The sequence below is a fragment of the Manis javanica genome, chromosome 8, assembly GCF_040802235.1.
Source record: "Manis javanica isolate MJ-LG chromosome 8, MJ_LKY, whole genome shotgun sequence".
Lineage (NCBI taxonomy): Eukaryota > Metazoa > Chordata > Mammalia > Pholidota > Manidae > Manis > Manis javanica.
In genome coordinates this window covers 10037700-10056688 of record NC_133163.1, presented here as the reverse complement: position 1 = coordinate 10056688, position 18989 = coordinate 10037700, and the positions used below count along the sequence as shown (strand labels likewise).

The 18989-nt window shown below is 45.7% G+C and overlaps 1 protein-coding gene and 1 long non-coding RNA gene across 5 annotated transcripts; one reads left to right on the top strand and one right to left on the bottom strand.

Annotated features, from left to right (window-relative positions):
* Positions 1-715: 715 nt before the first annotated feature.
* Positions 716-18983, bottom strand: SERPINA9 (serpin family A member 9). Of its 4 annotated transcripts, none has more exons than XM_073241922.1 (5): positions 18686-18983; positions 10403-11050; positions 4947-5220; positions 2564-2711; positions 716-1287 (listed from the first exon to the last, which is right to left on the bottom strand). In XM_073241922.1, the coding sequence occupies exons 2-5, from the start codon at positions 11031-11033 to the stop codon at positions 1090-1092; spliced, it is 1251 nt and encodes a 416-aa protein (XP_073098023.1). In that variant the 5' UTR covers positions 11034-11050; positions 18686-18983; the 3' UTR covers positions 716-1089. The 4 variants fall into 4 exon arrangements, with proteins under 4 accessions (XP_073098023.1, XP_073098020.1, XP_073098021.1 ...); XM_073241919.1 differs by lacking the exon at positions 18686-18983 and adding an exon at positions 16365-16519; XM_073241920.1 differs by lacking the exon at positions 18686-18983 and adding an exon at positions 16076-16324.
* On the top strand, positions 1294-4662 carry LOC140850706 (uncharacterized). Its single transcript, XR_012133707.1, has 3 exons — positions 1294-1512; positions 2602-2735; positions 2806-4662. It is a non-coding gene; the product is annotated as an uncharacterized lncRNA (long non-coding RNA).
* Positions 18984-18989: the final 6 nt, after the last annotated feature.

Sequence of the window (18989 nt, the reverse complement as noted above, 5' to 3'; positions counted from 1 at the left end):
CAGAGTTGGAGCCTCACATATCTGGCCTTGGGTCCTGGTTCCCATTCGTCCCCGGGAGTCCCTGTGGCCTGGGTTAGTTGTTTCTGCTTTTGAGTCTCTGGTCTCCTATTTGTAAAAGCAGGTGGGAGCACAGGGGCAGGAGATTCCCTTGAAGCTCCTCGCCAGCTCTCTGGTGTAACTCCCGTTTGATTGGTTTCCTTCCGTGTAAAAGAGCTTGGAGAAACCAGTGGGAAGCCCTGACACATGCGAGGTGGTGTGGGGCGGAGGAAAGGACTTCTCTGGGTCTGAGGAGAGTGGGCGCTCCACTAGAGGCTGTGGGAGACGCCCTCAGTGATGAAAGTGACGTACAAGGAGCCAGTCAGCCGTTTGGCCGAAAGGGCAGGGAAGGGTGGTGGAGCAGGCTTTGCCCCGGGTGCCTGTGGCTCCCCGTGCCGCCTGTGGCTCTCAGGATTCAGAGTAAGGAAGCCAGGCTGTTGTAACTACCAGCCAGCAGGGAGGCAGCTGAGCACCCAGAGGGCTGTGTGTGTGTGTGCAGTGGCATCAGAGCCAGGAAAGTGGCCAGCCTGATGCAGCCTGGATGGGAAGCTACTGCACCCACTCAGAGACAGCTTCGCAGCCATGCATTACCTTTCATCCCAGCCACCATGGATTACCTGAAACGCCATTTTCAGATTAGGACTTTGGAGGCATGTGGGAGTATTGTAGTCAGCTGAATTCTCATTTTAGGTTTATTGAATTTATTACTGTAATTCTACAATAAAGGTGACTGACCTCTATGTTCCCATTCCCAGGGCTCCAAGGAATAGAAATATGCCAACCCAGAAATGTTCCATGAAGCTAGTAACTCAAGATGATCCGTAGAAAAGAGCACAGACTGGCGGCTCCTGGGTTGTGGCTGGGATCTCTGCTGACTTTTGATGACTGAGTCTCCAAAGTGGCGTCCAGCAGGGAGTGCAGCCTGCTGGGGGCAGGGGGAGCCTCAAAGCGGAAGGAGGTCCGTGCTGATGGCACACCAGGAACATCACCCGCTGTGGTTTGTTATTTCCCATGCATCGCCGATGGGTAATCAAGTCAGCAGGCTATTTCCACCTAGATGGGATTTTCCACTTTTCCTAGGAAGATTATGGTCTCTGCAGCTTTGTTTATAATCAGCAACAGGAAGGACCTGTTGAAGCAGATGACGGAGTAAGAGGGGCCGTCCTTTGACCGGACTACGAGCTTGGTGGTGGTCGCTGCAGAAGCTTCTGTCCCCTCCTCCCTGATGTCCAGCACAGCCTTGTGGGCAGCCTGCCATGGAAAAAACAAATATCAGGCCCCCATGAGACACCGTTACTTAGATGAATTGTGGTGTTTTGCCCGGGAATGGTGATGCCCAGCGTATTGATGCTCACCAAGATTATATACACTGAATGCCTATTATTTGCAATCAATTGCAGCTGTTGTTGCTACTGGTCAATTGGCCCTTAAACACGGAGTCAGATGGTCACAAATACAGACCAGAAAGACCTAGGGGTAAGTCCCAGTCCTGCCACTTCCTGTTGCAAAAGTTATGTAGTTGCCACTTGCCAAATCTATGAAAGGATGATAGTAACTGCATCTATCCTTCCAAGTTACGTGTTATTAAATATTGGGTCCCTTCTTGGTCTTCTAGGGAAGAGATTCTTAACCTGGGGTTCATGCAGTCCTAAGCTTTGGGGGGCCTGAGAACTCCTGACAATTATAACCATTAGTTTTCATACGTTCACATATGCACAGACTGAGAAAAGGTCCACTGTGTCCGTCATATTCCAGTGGGACCTCTCTGCATTCCGTCCCTGGACACCATGAAGAAGGTCCCTTTAAGTGGCCCAGGACCATTTCTGACCATTATAGTCTGTTATCAAAATAAAAATTTCGGTCAGGGATCAGAAGCCTATATGTGGACAGGGACCTTTATCAGAGCATGGGGTGCATGGGGAGCCTGGAGGACACCCTCTTGCTAAAAAGGGCATGCACAACTTGCCCTAGCCAGTGGGTGCTGTGTAGAGGCTTGGGCTCACTGTTACCCTGTGGGAACTGGGCTCAGTGTTTCAAGAGACTCAGAGGCTATTTTTAGACCCAATATCCTGTGTTCTAAAAGTTGGCTCTTTCTGCTCCCACCCTCCTCCTTTCTTCGTTGCATGCCAAACACCACATATCTACAGGGCACGGATGGCTCATGGCTATCATTATGGTCTCAGTGTGAGGCCCTAGGCTTTAGGGAGGCGGGGTTGAATGTCAGGGGCCCCTGCTCATTGGCAGTAGGTGCGGGGGCCACAGCACTGCCTGCCTAAGACAGACCTGCTTCTAAAAGAACCACACTTGCACTCTTGTTTGCAGGGGGATAAAAGGTGCCTGTATGTCAGAGGCGTGACGGCCATAAGGCCAAGTCCTGAGAGCCACAAGATTCAGCCTTAGTTCTGCTTTGAAGAAGTCACCGTGCCTCTCAGGCCTCTGTTTCCTTAGCGATGAGATGAGCAGGCTTGATTAGCCAGTCTCTACAGGCCCATCCAACTCAGGCAAACATTCTCATGGACCAACTCACTTTAGAAACCTGCAGGAAGTCTTTCTTTGTGATTCCAGAAAAATCAGCATTTTTATCAAAGGCATCCCGGATGCCCATCTTTGGGAGGATGGTTTCCAAGTCATAAGAGGCAGAAATGGAAAATCTTGGAACGAACACCTTTAACCACCTGTGGAGAAGAGGGAAGGAAAAGGTGAGGTCACAGCCCCTGGGTCTCCGTCTCTGCTTCCAGTTGGCGTTTCAGGAGATTCTTCCTCCTCCAGGCACTGCTGGTTGCTGCTAAAGGAGTTAACACATCCCAGACGACCAACCCAGGCTGCCCTGGAAGTAAGCCTCCCGATGAGCAAGTCCAGCCCTGAAGATAAATGAGACTGAAGGTGGCCCTGTAATGAGGTAGGAGACAGGGCAGAGAAGGGGACCCATCAAGGGAGCCTGTGGCAGAGACCAACGGAGGCAATAGAAAGTATGGAAGCACGTCTACCACCCCTGGCTCAGAGTGCCACCCAGTCCTTCCTGAGATGAGCTCTGCTAATCCCCAAGAGTAGTAAAGTTCAGTAGAATGTTCTGCAAAGTTAGAATATTCCATATCTTCACTGTCTAACACTGGTAGGCACCAGTCACGTGTAGTTGTTGAGCAACTTTAATGTGACTAGTGCCAATGAACTAAACTTTAAATTTTACTTAGCTTTAATTAATTCCAATTTAAGTACACACATGTGACTAGTGGCTACTGTATTGTACAGCACAGCCCTAAAGTCTGACACAATTATTTTCTTTCTTTGCAATGGTTTCCCTGAACCAAGAGAATATGGCCAAATACCTTGCATTTACTGCACACTTACTATGTTCCAGGCATAGGCACATTCATAACATTACCTGAATTTAAAGATAGTAAAGCTCAGTTTTAGTGCTTTGCCCAAAGTCATGCACTTGGCGAGTCACAGATGAAAACATAAAGGTGTGGATGGATGGATATTTCAGTCCTCACTGCTGGACTTCTTGTGACAGCTAGTGAGGGCCCCCACCAGTAAGATGGCAAACTTCCGGCTTCTCTTCGGGGTTCTCGGTTCCCGCCGGCGCCACCTGTAGCCCAATCACCTCTCGCCCCCCTCCCAATCCCAGCACCTAGCCAACAGCCACCAGCCCCGTAGAAGTGACACCTCAATCAATTCATGCCCCTTCCTATATAACCCAGCACCTTTCCCTAATAAAGCGGAACTCTCCGGTGAATTGCTGCTGCGTGTCGCTCCTTTCCTTTCAGCTAGCACAATGGACAGCTAGCTGTCCCTGTTACTGTCTCCTGTGCTGCCTTGGACATCCCCACTTTTCTGTGTTTGCTTTACAGACACCCTCCACACACACCCCCCCCCACCCTGCCTCTCTGCTGCCTCCTCTTCTGCCCGGTCCTGGTTGCAGTCTGAGAAGAGAAGAAACTTCTGAGACATCCTACGGTGTCCCTCGACCCCCAGTTTTGCATCTTAGATTGTGCTCTTTCCTTTACCAAAAACGCCCTTCCCCAGCCTCTGCATCCTACCCATACCTTCATGTACTCTCCATAACTGTGGCGCAAGTGCACCACCTCCTTGCAGTCCTCCCCCAGTCCCAGCTGGAAGCCATCTCTTTTTGCTCAGAAGCTCCTCAGCTCTCTGCCTGTCCTCCCCTGGGGCACTGATCTTTGTCTTTCTTGAATTACAGTTTCCCCTGATTCTGTCTTTTCTCTCCTCCTAGGCTATGAGCATGTGAGAATGATGCCAATGGTGACAATAAAATATTGCTAAGAGTTTGTACATAAGACTTTGACATTTCTTTGTGTTGTATGGTTAACATCCTTGTGATCCTCTCCATAATAATTACAGAACTAATAATAATATTACTACTAGCTAACATGTATTGGACACTTAATATCTCTTTGGCATTCTTCTAAGCACTTCATGAACAGTAACTTATGTTATCTTTTCAACAACCTAGGAGTTCAGTAATATTAGTATTCTCATTTTATAGGTGAGCACCAATGCTTTTTATGTGTGTTTATTTTTATAGACTCATTCCATGGAATTCAATATTGGATTGGCTGATAGAGCGGGCATGCCAGCCAGGAATAGGAGCAATAATAGTTTTGCAGGGATATATTAGCTACAAAATCTTGGGCAATTCACCTCCCTTCTTGGAGCCTCTCTTTCTATATTTGTGAATGGGGGTGATAATACTCCTTATCTGTTGTTAGGTGATGGTGAAGTTCAAGAGAGGACATGTGTGCACAGCACCAAGCTTAGTGTCCAGCATGCAGCTGGTGTTCAATCTGAGGGAGTCATTATTCAATAATTGTTATCATGGTCTTTCCCTCCCTCCTTAGATGTACACCATCACCTGCCTCTGGTCCCAATAAATTGACACAGACACCCACCTTTTCTGGAGTGAGTGGCTCCATTTCCTCAGTATCTTGGCTGACAAGGCCTGTTCCAGCCGCCTCATCTTGCCCTGGCCAGGGAGGACCAAGAAGGCCACAGTATCTTCACTGTACTCCATCTGCAGCACGGAGCAGTTCAGCTCCGGATCTACCCCAAAAGCAAATTCTTCCACCTGGTACATCATAGGAACCTGCACGGTGGTCCTGTTGCCAACCAGGAATGGGAAGCTTTTCCTTGTGTACAGAGGGTTAAAGGGTTTCTCCCACTTGGCTACAAAAAGAGAGAAGAGAGGTCTTTATGTTCAAAGTGCAATTAGTGAGGTGAAGACAGCAAAAACCTTCTCTCTGAAAACCTTCTCCTCCACAAAAACAGTGAGAAAACTGCCAACAATGGTCAGAATGAACATTTTTAGCATTCTGGAAATTAACCTAATATTTTCAGTAAACTGAGGGACAACTTATTAAAGAAAAACAGCTAAACTTTGGTAAGAACAGTGAGCTTTGTGGAATTTAACCTGCCCTAGTTCCTTTCCCCAAGCGTCAGCTCTTCAGTAGCCTTGAAAAGTACGAGCCTGCATTTGCCATGAAATCCAGCAGCCTGGCAGCCACTAAAGGGAAAAAATAGGGCTGGAACCCTTCCAGAGCCTCATTCCCGAAGGACTGCCATTGTTTGACCCGCTTGTGCTTCCCTGGAAAGCTACCCTTGAAAAGCTGTGTTTGATTTGATCTGGGGCTCAACCAATGCAAAAGGACTTTTACTAAAAGGAAATTAGTCAAAAGTAGTTAGAGGCAGTGATACATACATTTTGAAGCTGCCTGAGACAGTGTATATCAGTTGGGGCAAATAATCGACTAGTAAAAAAACCTAGCAGGACAGACTGGGGGTGGGGGTAGGGGTAGTATCAGCAAAAATGACAGAGTAGGGACCTCCGCGTATTCATCCTTCCTTAAAGGCAACAAGAAAAACTGGCAAAAATAGTTGTCATCAACTTTTTTGGAACTGTGGAAATCAACCAAAAACTTGCAGGAGGCTGGGGAGAGTTTATTCAAGAAAAATGGGCAAATCTCAATGACAGATCTGTGGCATTTTAATTTGCATTAGCTCCATCCTTCACTCTAGTTCAGCAGTAGCCTTGAAAAATAACAGCCTGTATTCCAGTAACAGGAGAGGAACAGAGCTGGAGCTCTTTGAAAGTCTCATTCCCAAAGAATTCTCATCATTTGACCTGTCTGATAGTTCCTTTGAGGACTCCGCTTCCAAACTTGATTGGAGCTCACGCAGAGCTAAATGCCTTCTCCCCGGGAGTCAGGGAGTGTTTGTTAGAAACAATTACTGGTGTTTTAGCTCCAGAGTTGCCTGGGTGAGTATAACAATGAGACAAACAATAAACTAAATGAAATTTAAAAAGGAAGGCTGAGGAATAAGATGTCCATATAGGGCCTTTGGAAATTTCAGATATATCCCGGGCATGTAGAATCTGCGTGCATATGTAAATCTGTATGCATATTTGAGAAAAAAGAGATCAGAAGACTGTAATTCTTGCCTATGGCTGTCCCTGAGGGTCTGCACAGATACTGAAGGCTTAGTCACACACTTGGCTGAGTGTTGATGGCACACCACAACATACACACAAAGGCCCTCAGCAAAGACTGGGAAGTTTATTTACTCTAGGCATTTAAGAAATCTCTGCCCAATCATAGCTGACCATTTAATTGACCAAGAAGAGACCTTAGTGGCTACACATGATGAAGTGTATAGACTTTAAAGAACTAGTTCATAAAAATCACTAAACAAACAACAGCTATTGCAATAAGTGAGAATAACAGACCCTTGGGAGGGGGCAGAATCTGACTTCAAAGTTGCCATGGTGCATTATTTAAAAAATCCTTTTACAAAGAAACGTGAGACACAAAAAGAAACAAAGTATGGGCTATACACAGGGGAAAAACAATTAATTAATATTAGAAATTAAAGAAGGAACACTGATATTAACACAGACATTAAAAGGAAAGTAAAGGAATATTACAAACAACTCTGTATCCACAAATTTGATAACCTAGATGAAATTGCCCAATTCCTTAAAGGACACAATTTGCCAATACTCACATAAGAAGAAATAGACAATATGAATAGGCCTATACCTATTACAGAAACTGCAATAATCAATACCTTCCAAAACAGAAAGTAGCAGGTCCAGATGGTTCCACTGGTGAATTCTATCAAACACTTCAGGGAGAAATTATAACAATTTTTTTACAATCTCTTTCAGAGGACAGAAGCAGAAAGAATTCTTCCTAAGTTGTTTGATGAAGCCTAATACCAAAACTGTTACCAGAAAAAGACATTATTATGACAAATCATTACTAGGAAAAAAACTATAGACCAATATCTCTCATGAACATAAATGCAAAAATCCTTAACAAAATATTAGCAAATCAAACCTAATAATGTAGAAAAAGAATTATATACCACAACCAAATGGGGTTTACCCCAGGTTTGCAAAGCTAGTTCAACATTTGAAGATCAATTAACATAACATATCACATTAACAGGCTAAGCAAGAAAATTTACATAATCATATCAAAAGATGCAGAAAAAGCATTTGACAAATTCAATACCTAATCATGGAAAAAAAGAAAACCTTCCAGTAAACTAGAAATAAAGGGGAACTTATTCAACTTGATAAAGAATTTCTACAAAGAAACCTCCATCTAACATCATATGTAATGGTAAGAAACTTAAAATTTCCTCACAAAGGTCAGGTACAATGAAAAAATGCCCTTTCCACTCCTTTTCAACATTGTACTGGAAGTTATAGCTAAAGTAATAAGATGAGAAAAGGAAACAAAGGTATATAGACTGGGAAGGAAGCAATGAAACTGTCTTTGTTGGCAGATGAAATGATTGTGTAGAAAATCTGAAAGAATCAATAGAACTGCAACTGGTAAGTGCTTGTAGCAAGGTTGCAGGTACAAGGTTAATATACAAAAGTCAATCACTTTTCTATGTGCTAGCAATGATCAAGTGGAATTTGAAATTGAAAACATCATACCATTTGCATTAGCAGCTAAAAAATGAAATACTTAGTTAAAATCTGGCAAAATATGAAACTACAAAACTCTGATAAATGAAATCAAAGAATGAAATAAATGGAAAGATATCCCATGTTCATGGATAAGAAGACTCAATATTGTTGAAACGTCAGTTCTTCCCAACTTGCATTTGTAGATTCAATGCTGTCCCAATCAAAATCCTAGTAAGTTATATTGTAGATATATGCAAACTGATTATAAAGTTTATATCAATATGCAAAAGACTCAAGATAGGCAACATAATATTGGAAAAGAATGACAAAGTTTTCGGAGTAACATTAACTGACTTCAAGACTTACTATAAGGCTACAATAATCAAGACAATTCAGTGAGGGAATAGATCAATGGACAGAATAGAGAGCATAGAAATAGATCCATATAAATACATATAAATCTTTGACAAAGGAACAAAGGCAATACAGTGAAACAAAAATAGTCTCTTCAACAACTGGTGCTGGAACAACTGACATCCTCAGGCAAAAAAATGAATCTAGATACCCACTTTATACCCTTCACAAAAACTAACACAAAATGGGTCACAGATCTAAATATAAAACACAAAACTATAAAACTCTGAGAAGACAACATAGAAGAAAACCTATATGATCTTGGGTATGGCAATGACTTTTTAGATATAACACCAAAGGCATGGTACATGAAAGAAATAATTAGCAAGCTGGACTTTATTAAAATTCAAAACTTTGTACTGTGAAAGACAATGGAAACAGAATAAGAAGACAAGCTACAGACTAGGAGAAAATATTTGCAAAAGACAAATCTGATAAAGAACAGGTATCCTAAATAGAGAACTCTTAAGACTTAGCAATAAGGAAACAAACAACTAGATTAAAAAATTGTCCAAAGACCTTGACAGACCTCATCAAAGAAGGTACACAGTTAACAAATAAAGATGAAAAGATGCTTCACACCATGTGTCATGAGGGAAATGGAAGTTAAAACAACAATGAGATTATCATTACACACCTATTGAAATGGTCAGAATCTGCAACACTGACAACACCAAATGCTGCCAAGGATGTGGAGCAACAGGAACTCTCATACATTGCTGGTGGGAATGCATAATGGTCCAGTCATTTTGGAAGACAGTTTGGGGTTTCTTTCAAAACTATACATGTTCTTGCCATAAAATCCTGCAATCATGCTCCTTGGTAAAGGAATTTAAGCACAAAAACCTGCACTATTATATGACTCTGTTTATATGAAATGTCCAGAACAGGCAAATCTATAGAGACAGAAAGTAACTTGCTTGTAGCTAGAGGGAAGCAGGAATGAGGAGTGAATACTAGTGGATAAGGGGCTCTTTTTGATATGATGAAAATGTTCTGTGATTACATAGTGGAGGTTTTGCACAACTTTGTGGATATATTAAAAATCAAAACCCACTGAACTGTGTATTTTAAAATGGTGTGGTTTATGGTATTTGAATTATATATCAATGAACAATAACAAGTTAAACAGAATGACATATACAAAGTGCAGGAAACTTAGTAGGAGCTCAAAACATGTTCTTTTTCCTTCACCCCCCTGCTTGCAGAATAGATGGATGAATGTGTGTAAAGGTAGGTGAATAAGTGAATAGAGAGATAAATGCATAGATAAGTGGATGGATGGATAGCAGGAAGGAAGGAGGGAAAGGAGAAGGATGGGGGATGATACAATAGCGTGCGAGGTAACTCTGCCTGGACAATGAGCACTTCAACCACGAGCACTACCCTATGCCTTGAGCTTTATCATCCATCTATCCGGTCAGCATAGAGGCTGGCACACATTGGGATCTCTGTACATGGTAGATCCTTCAAAGGGACATGCCCAGGATCATATAGAAAGTAAGGGGCAGAGGTGGAATTCAAATGCAGGGCTGTCCAGCTTTAAAGTGATGCTCATCCTACTGCAACAGTGTCTTGTAAACTGTGAAGTTATAGACAGATGCACAGGGGATGTGAATGACAGTTACACTGGCCTGTCTGTACTTCCATAGCTACGGAACTGTTCTCACCTTTGGATTTGCTTCTTAAACTAGGTTGTCAGATCTGTGTTCCCTCTCGAAACTTTCAGGGGGCAGTGGGGCAGGCGTTGGTGGCAAGAGATGAGGTCCTTTCTCCCAGTTTTACTTCCAGAAGATTTTTTTCCCATGAGCTGCCCACTGAGCCCAATGTCAGCCCCTCAGGACACATAATCAAGCTATCCATAGACAGAGCTGAATGAGCTGCTGTTGTGATTGACAAACTGAAGGCAGGAGAGGGAACATGAGAAATCAAGGGCCACGCAGCCAGCTGGTTACAAAGCTAGTCAAAAAGGAACAGAGCATTGAAATCAAAATCAACCTCTCAGAGCCTTACCTTTAAAGAAAATGTGGTTCACCAGAACCATGGCTGTCAGAGGTTCAAGCTCTTGGATTAAGTTTACAATCTTTCCTTTGGTAACCTTCTCCACGTAGCTGTTGATCTTCTCCCGGGCAGTGAAGGTGTTGGAGAAATCTGTAGAGAAGACTTCTGACTCATACAGCCTCTTGACATTGTCCAAGAAATTGGTCTGCAACTGAAGCTCTTTTTTGATGAAGAGGACATTCCCCATCTTCAAGGCCAGGTCTTTGCTGGGGACACTGAGAGAATGGACCAGGTGCTGGAAGCCCTGGTGAATGGCAGACTCTGGGGTGTGTGTGGGGTTGAACCCCAGGCTCTGGAGGATCTGGGTCTTGGTAGCCGAGCAGGCCCCAAGAGAGAGCATGGCCAGGGCAGTGGAGACACTCACAGGGGAGAAGAAGATGTTCTGATCTGGAGCCTTCAGAACCAGCCTCCGGTACAGGCAAAAGGCAAAGTTGGTGTTGCTGAAAGACACTTGGGAGGCAGGGCTGCTCTTTGGGGAAGGATGGCAGGGGAACCCATTGCTGGGGGAACTAGATGGGGAAACACAGCAGATTGGAGTGCAGAGGCCAGCAACTAAGAAAACTTGATAAAAGGGAGATGCCATTTTGGAACAAAGTAAGTCTGCAAGAGAAGAAAGAACCATTCAGGGGAGGTACACTGAAGGTCCAGTCCCTGAATCCAAGATCTCGCAGCACCCTACACAGTTAGCAACAGAATGAGGGCAAGCAGGGTAGGTAACAAAACACGTTCTCTCATGTAACCTCATTCAATCCTCCCAGGAACCCCCTGATGTAGATATTATTATTGGCCTTGTTTCACAGATGAGTAAACAGGCCTCTGCGAGGTCACGTCATCTACCTCAGGTCACGCGGCTACTCTGTGTTCGGTCCAGGATTCAAAGTTGTGCCTCAAATCCCAAATCTCAGATCCCATGCACTTTGCTATTTACACTTCACAGATTTATTTTTTAAGAAGTGAGACAGTGAAACCAGGTTGCAAGATCTCAATCTTAGCAGCCACGAATGACCTCTTCTTTCTCCTCAGAGATCCCTCCAAACACTCTTTGTCCCCTTTGTGTAGCTGTGATCACTTTCTTGCCATGGCTGCCCATCAGCGGCTGCAGGCAATTAGTGGCATGTTGACATCCCTCACAAAGCAGGAGCCGTAGCTGTCCTTGCACTGATGTCCTCCAGGTGCCCTGAGCGTGGGTGACCGGTCTCTGATGAGCTGCTAGCCCCAGCCACGACTGCTTGCGCCTCCCGCAGCCTCATTCAGCAGGACTGAGGCACCAGGGTGATCTCAGACTAAATGACCCTAAGGCAGTTGGAAACTCCAGCTGTTTCGGAGTAGCAAAGGTTGGGCTTGCGTCTAACTCTGACGTTCACAATGGTCAAGTCTCTAACCTCTCTGTACTTCAGTTTTCTTTTCCTGCTTTGAAACACAGGGATGACTGACTGTGCCCTGTAGAGTTGTTCAGAGTATTGACTGCGATGAGGTCACATGTCTCGGTCAGGCCGGTGTTAACGTGATAGCCACCATTTCCAACAATCTCTTGGTTGAAACTGAACTTATGTGAGCCAAATAACATTTTATTGTCATACTCAATATGGCTAAAATTAGAAGAAACTTTTTACTGAATGAGTAATTCCTTCCAGAAACTGAATTTATCTCCATTCCATTTATCTGATTGGGTAATTTTTGTTTTGTAGTTTTGTGTCTGTTTGTTCAACTGAAGTTGCGTTTTCTCTCTAAGCCACACTGACATATACCCACCCACCTACTGGACTCTTTATCCACATGCTCTACACTGACCTCCTAAGCTGTCCACCACCCTGAGCCTCATCTTTTTCCTCCTTCTCCAAGGTGGGCACATTACCCAAGCTGCCAAGTCAAGGCTGACCATCTGGACTCTTAAATTACGCTCCTTCCCCACATCCAGGGAGTGGCCAACTGTTCTTTCTTCTTGAGATGTTTAAGCCCTACCTTCCCTCCATCCCCCTGCCCTACCCTCGGTCTAGACCCTCCTCATCTTTTCCTTGGACCATCCTGAAGACCTCAGGACTCATCTTCCTCCCTCTGGCCATATTTCCTCAAATAGATTTTGTTCAGTATATTGCCAGAGTGAACTCCACCAGCCTGACTCTGCACAAAGGCCATGTCCTAGAGGACAGAAGCAAAATCCTCTGAATGGTACATGCCCTCCAAAAGTTAACCCTTTCCCCCATCTTTGGTGCATTGCCCAATGCATCTAGCTGCAGTCCCTCTGCATTCTACAACAATGGCCAACTGCATATGACCATGCGCCCCCGAGCTCATCTCCTCACCCTGCCAGCCTACCCTGACATACCCTATGTAATGCCTTTGTGCCTTGGCACAAGCTGATTCTTCTCTGGGGTGCACTCTCCCTCTGCTCATGGAAAATCCCTGCTTTCTCACTCTTGAAAACTCTACTTAGCCATTTGCCTTCTTGAGGGGCATCCCTGACCCATCCCGGCTGTGGCATCATTAATCTCTGCCCTTTCTCCTCTCCTCCTCCTTCTGAAACTCGGTTCTACTTCTATTACTGCATGGATGATCATTGACTACATGCATATCTGGCCAATCATCTCTACATTCGTTGATGAATAGGGGACATTTATTTATAATTCATGCATTCGACACATTGATCTGGACATACAAGCTCTATATGAGTTGTCAGATAGCGCTACCGACAGGTAAACAGGGTCCTTGCCCTTAAAGAGCTTTTGGGAAGATAGGTGATGAGCAAATGCCACCAGGAATGAGAAGTATATGTGGTGGGTCAGCACAGGCTTTGAGCATACCTATCTCATGGTAAGGATGGCTTCTACAGGAAATGATAGCTGGTTGAGACTTGAAAAATGTTAGCAAGGTGAAAGGAACTAGAGGAGAAGAAAGTTTAGGCCAAGAAAACTGCCTGTACGAGGTAGGTTTGAAGGATAGAGTTGTTCCATGAAACAGAATCTCAGCACCAGAGAAGTTGGTGGGGACGGGAGCGGTAAGACAGCTGCAGAAATAAGAGGCCACGTACAGGGATGTGCAGACAGGAATCCGGACCATGGGATCCATAGGGGAGTGCCTCAGCCCAAATGCAATTTTCAAGGACTGTCCTGGGAGCCACATGTAATTCATGGCTCTACCCACCCGCCGGCATGGGTCAGTGCTCGGTGTGGTTCAGCAGGTGCTCGGTGCACGGGCCTGAGATGGTAGAGCATTTACGCCGGTGTCAGAACCAGGATGGAAGGGGATAAGGGAGGGAGGAATATGGGATTAAAATCCTGCATTTCTCCTGTTTGATGAGCTCTTTGTTAGCTGGGGGTCTTTAGGAAGTCATGTGAGAATGTGAGGTCTGTAGTTACACCTGTGATAGACTGGGGGTCCTCTGGTTAATTTGAGTAGCAATGACTGAGTAGTAGCCCTTGGTTGTAACAGCCAACCAGAAGTCAGAGTCTGAGGACAACCACTGGTTTCCAAACAACTTCAGAGCAATAAATTATGGTGGAAGAATGTCAGCCTTGTACAATCACATTTGCATGTGTCACCTCCCAAGTCTCACTTTCCTCTATCTGTGGAGGAGGTTGGCTCTGAGGAAAAAGTGAGGGAGTCTGTGTAACTCCCAGCGGAGTCTTACCCACAATGGGCATGAGATGATACCTGCTTCTCCCTGGTGGCTCTTGTGATTTTGCCTTCTTTACTTGAGGGCAGGGTGAAGGGACACCTAGGTAAGGATCTTGTCCCCAAATATTCATGACTGTGAGAAAGCATGAGGTTGAAGGGATAGAATGGCACCAAGCCCTAGGGGACGGGAATCACTGCCAGACCCAGTCCAGGAGCCTGTGCCCCTCTCCGGGGAGGGATGAATGTGGGAGGTGGCTCTCAGGGCCACCTGCTAACCCTGGCTGTGCTTCCCAGTGGTCCACATCCCTATCAGCAGACACAGCTTTGCTAGGGGACATCTGGCTCCATGCCCCAAATCCTGCGTGGGTCCTGGGCTGAGCAGGAGAGAGCCCCCTAAACCGGTGGGCCCTCAGAGAGTGAGCTAGTAAGTGTCCTAGCCCTGCCGTGGCCTTGGCCTCCTTGTGACGTTAGGCAAGACACTGCTTTTCTCTGGGCCTCAGGGAGGTGGCATCAAAGGGCTCCCTTCCTTGGCTATCTGGGCTCCACAGCCATGGCCTTAAAGGGCAGGTCCTCTCTTGAAGGAAAGCTCTGGAAAGAGCTCCTTCAGATGGCTTCTAAAGTCCAACATCTGCTCACGTTTGGCCCCACCCCATCCCAAACTCCTGTCCTCATATGGCTTCCCCTTCTCTCCCCCAGCCCCACAAAGGCCCTCATCCTCTCTCTGCTGCCATGCAACTGTGGCCTATGGAGTGTGCCATGTCGTGGGCTCTGCCCATTGTGGTGACAGGGGCACTCTGTCCTTATCCAGGCTCCTCTCTCCCAGTGGCCCCTGCCTTCATCCCCCCTTTTATCATCTCTCCTGGCTCCCGGCTGCAGTCACTCTGCCAACAAAAGAGAACTTTCCAGATACAAAGTCCTTGTGTCACTCACCTATTCAGAATCCTCAGTGGCTCCCCATTGACTTTGGGAAGAATTCCCAAGCACCTGGCATTCAAGGTTCTTCTTCATTGGACCCCAACTTACCTACCCAGCTTTGTCCTTGAGCCACAGCAGTTCCAGTTTCCTGGAGAGGTTACATTTCCTCCCACCCACCTACCCTTGTCTTTATTTGTCTCTGAATCCAACTCCAGTGTTAAAGGGCTTCATTTCATTCCAAAACCCTACACTCCCCTGGGCCTTAGTCTTTGTGGCAAACGTGGACAGAGATGGGATTTTAAATCCGTGTGACTTTAGGCAAGCGAGTGTCACTACTCCAAACCCAGAATTAAGCAGTGGGGGACAGTGGCTCAGCAAGTCTCTGGTACATTGTGGATTCTCAGTCACCCCTGGTCACAAAGCACTGCTCAACTCACTTGCTTACTGGTTGTAGGGAACATCGCACCTTTTCCATTTCCTTAAGATGGACTCCTCACCCCGCCATGCAGGCATATGTGCGCACACACACACACACACACACACACACACACACAACACACACACATCAGACAACCATGCCTCCTGCCTCCCATAGAAGAGAGGCCCCCAGAAAGGGGCCTCAATCCCCTCCACCAGAGACATACCCCTGCTTCCCCAGCACCCCTCCTTCTTTCCACCATCCTTCTAAGGCCACCCCCTTTCCCATATTTTATAAGTCTCCTTTACCTCCGTCTCTGGGTGCTTACATCTCTCTTCTGTATTTAAACACTCCTTCTCACCCGGATCCTTGCCAGTGACTTTGAAGCATGTTCAAGTCCTGCTTACTTAGACAAATGACCACCACCAACGAATCTTTAAGACCTCTGCCCCCTGTTACCTTCCAGCACGGCCTCTCTCCATCCTCCCCAGCACAGCCTGACTCCTCAAGGGCTACGTGGTCACGGTCTCCACCGCCTCACCTCCCTCTTGCTGCCTGGCCTGCTCCAGCCTGGCTTCCAGGGCCACAGAAATGGGACCAGCCTCTGATCACGCCCAGATCGCATCTCACCCAGCCTCTCAGCAGCATCGGTGCTGGAGCCCACACTCGTCCCTCACCTGTCCTCCCTTCGTCTCTGCAACACCACGTTCTCCTCCTTTCTTCCTCTCCCTGCAGCTCCTCCTCAGCCCCTGTGCCTCCCCTCCCGGCCCCTGTGCTGGGAGCCTCAGCACTCAGTACTCAGCACTCAGCACTCAGATAGCAGCGCCCTCCTCACTTTAATCCCTTCTCTATCTGGGGCTGATCTCGTCACACCCCTGGCTTTATTACTGACAGAGACACATCGCTTATTATTTCTAATCTCCAGGCCAGACCTTTCCTTTGAACCCCATATACCTAACTACCTACTTGGTTTCTCCTCCTGATGTCGCAAATGAACTGTGAGATCAGTAGGACCCAGACTGAACTCCGGCTCTTGCTCAAGCACCATCTCCCTCAAGAAGTTACAACAGACGCCTTCTTTCAACATCTCTCTCTGTCCACCACTAACCTAGTGATTTTGAGCTCAGTACTCACCCCACACCCCCTTCTTCCTCATTCCCCGGGCCAGCACATCACTGGCCCACGTTAACAGGCTCCCATAGCCTCCCTGGCCTGAGGTGGGCCCTAGTCTTTCAGCCCACCTTCCCAGCCCGGGGGATCCACTGGCCGCCGCCCTTCATCGCACATCTCAAAGGCCCTCACTTAGGGCTGCTGTGTCCAGGCATTCTGCCCACTTTGATGAACCTTATAGGTGATACTTGTGCACTTCTCCCGGAGCATTCTTCCCACCCGCTTCACCACATTGTCCCCCTCATTAATTCCTATTTATTGTTTGGGTCCTAGCTCATGTCACTTCCTTAAGGAAGCTCTCTTTGACCACCTACGTAAGAAAAATTCCTCCCATTAAATTTTTTTATAGTACTATTAACCTCTTAGTGAAACACTAATTATGGACTTATCACTGTCATAACTTCACAGTTATTGGTGTGAAATTTATTAATCTGAAAATTTAATCTGTCAGTGAACTTGCCTATCTTGTTATCCCTGTACACCACTGTTTGGCCAATACTAAGAGCTCAGTAAGTGTTTGCTGAAGGAATGAATGGACTGAAATAGAGTAAATGAACAATTTACCTTTGAGGGGTGGTAGTGATTAGAAATGAGCAAGAGAGATGCAAGGTCTTAATTAAGATGATAGTTACACAGGTGTATGCATATATAAAATTTGAGTTGACTTATACTCCTGGCCAAGCAAAGTAACTAAGACTGGACTTATAAATAGTTGTAAACAGTTAGAAAACTGAAAAAACCTATGAAACAATTCAGACATTGGGCAACAGGCAGAGAAGGGAAACAAATAGTGTAAGCCCTATGATTTCCCCAATTTTCTGCCTAATGGCACTTTCTAGATATAGGAAGGGAAGCCCAAGGAGAAAATGACAGGCTTGCTAAGCTTAGAAGATAGATATCAGAGCTTGGGAAGGCTAAGGAAGCTACAATTTGTGTAGTAAAAGTAAGCATTAGCTTAATTCCAGAGCTAAGGGCTAAACTTTGCTGCGTAAAGTAAAACTCCACAAGACTGGTCCCAAAACAAAACAAAACAAATCTGCTTTGAAGATGTAAGCAGAACAATTCCTCAAGTTCACATAGCATGGGGAGATACTTAGGTTATAAACAGCCAGAGTGAGAATTTCACTGAATATCTGCAACATTCAGTAGAGATCCTAGAAGTGTCACATCTTGACATTAGGGCTAAACTAACTATGGTTTAAAGCTAATCTAGATTCTACAACAAAGCTCAAAAACACGATATGCATGGTCAAATCTTTAACAGGGTAAAAGCTCTGCAAATAATTTCATTTGCTGTCAAATGTCAACACGCTGTAAAGGAAGTCAACAAAGTCTAGACAAAAATATTGTAATGCCATACCCAGCCTCCAATCACAAATTCAACATTCTAGGAAATGTGACTCATGACCAGAAGGAAAAAAAAATCATTCAACAGAAACAGACCTAGACCTAACACAGATTATGAAATTAACAGACAAGCGCTTCAAAACAGCTATCTAAAATATGTTTAAATAAGGAAAACATTAATATAATGTGAGAAAAACCAAAACTATAAAAGTGCATCAAATCGAACTTCAGAGATGAGCAATTCAGTACCTGAAATGAAAAATGTGCTGGCTAGACTTAGAGAAAATTTAAACAGTAGAAGTAAAGATCAGTAAGTTTGAAAACGTAGGGGTAGGAACTATCCAAACCGAAGATGGCAAAAAATGGGGGGAAAAGCCACGGAGCCAGGGACCTGTGCGACAGAAATCAAGCCGTGGAATGCATGTGCAGCTGGAATCTAGGCAAAAAGGCAATAGGGGAGAACAAAACACGGCGAGGAAATAATAGCCAGAAATGCTCTGTAGTTTATTCTATGTAAACTACACTCAAACTTAAAAAGACTAAGTACAATAAGGTGGAAGGAATGCAGCCCTGTCATTCCCGTTCCTGTGCCCTGTGATGGCACATGATTCTCCGTCTACCCAGACTGATCTCCCCTCTTTCCTGCTCAACAAACTCCCGCCCATCCTGCCAGCTCCAGGTTCCAAACCACCCATTCCTCAGTCTTCCTGGACCCTCAGGAAGTCTTCCCCGCCCTTTATCAACACCTGGAGCAAACCAGAGCAATTTACCTCCTTCTGTGTCTGTCTCCTGAGTAGACAGTCTGGACCTTACCTTGTGCGGCTTCCTCCAGGGCAGGGACTGTGGTCAGCAAGTGATGGGGACAGAGGAAGAAAGAATAAGGGACAATGTGGATGGAGGGGGGAGTGGGAAAGCAGTGGGGGGAATGCTGGGGACCCCAAGGGCCAGGCTCCATTGGCTCGCCCACCCCAGGGACTTTGCAAAGGCCTGCAGTTGGTGAAGCAGGTAGGCAGCCTGAAGGAGTATGGGGATCCCCCGCTCCCAGCTGTCAGGAGAACCTGTATTCTCATTAAA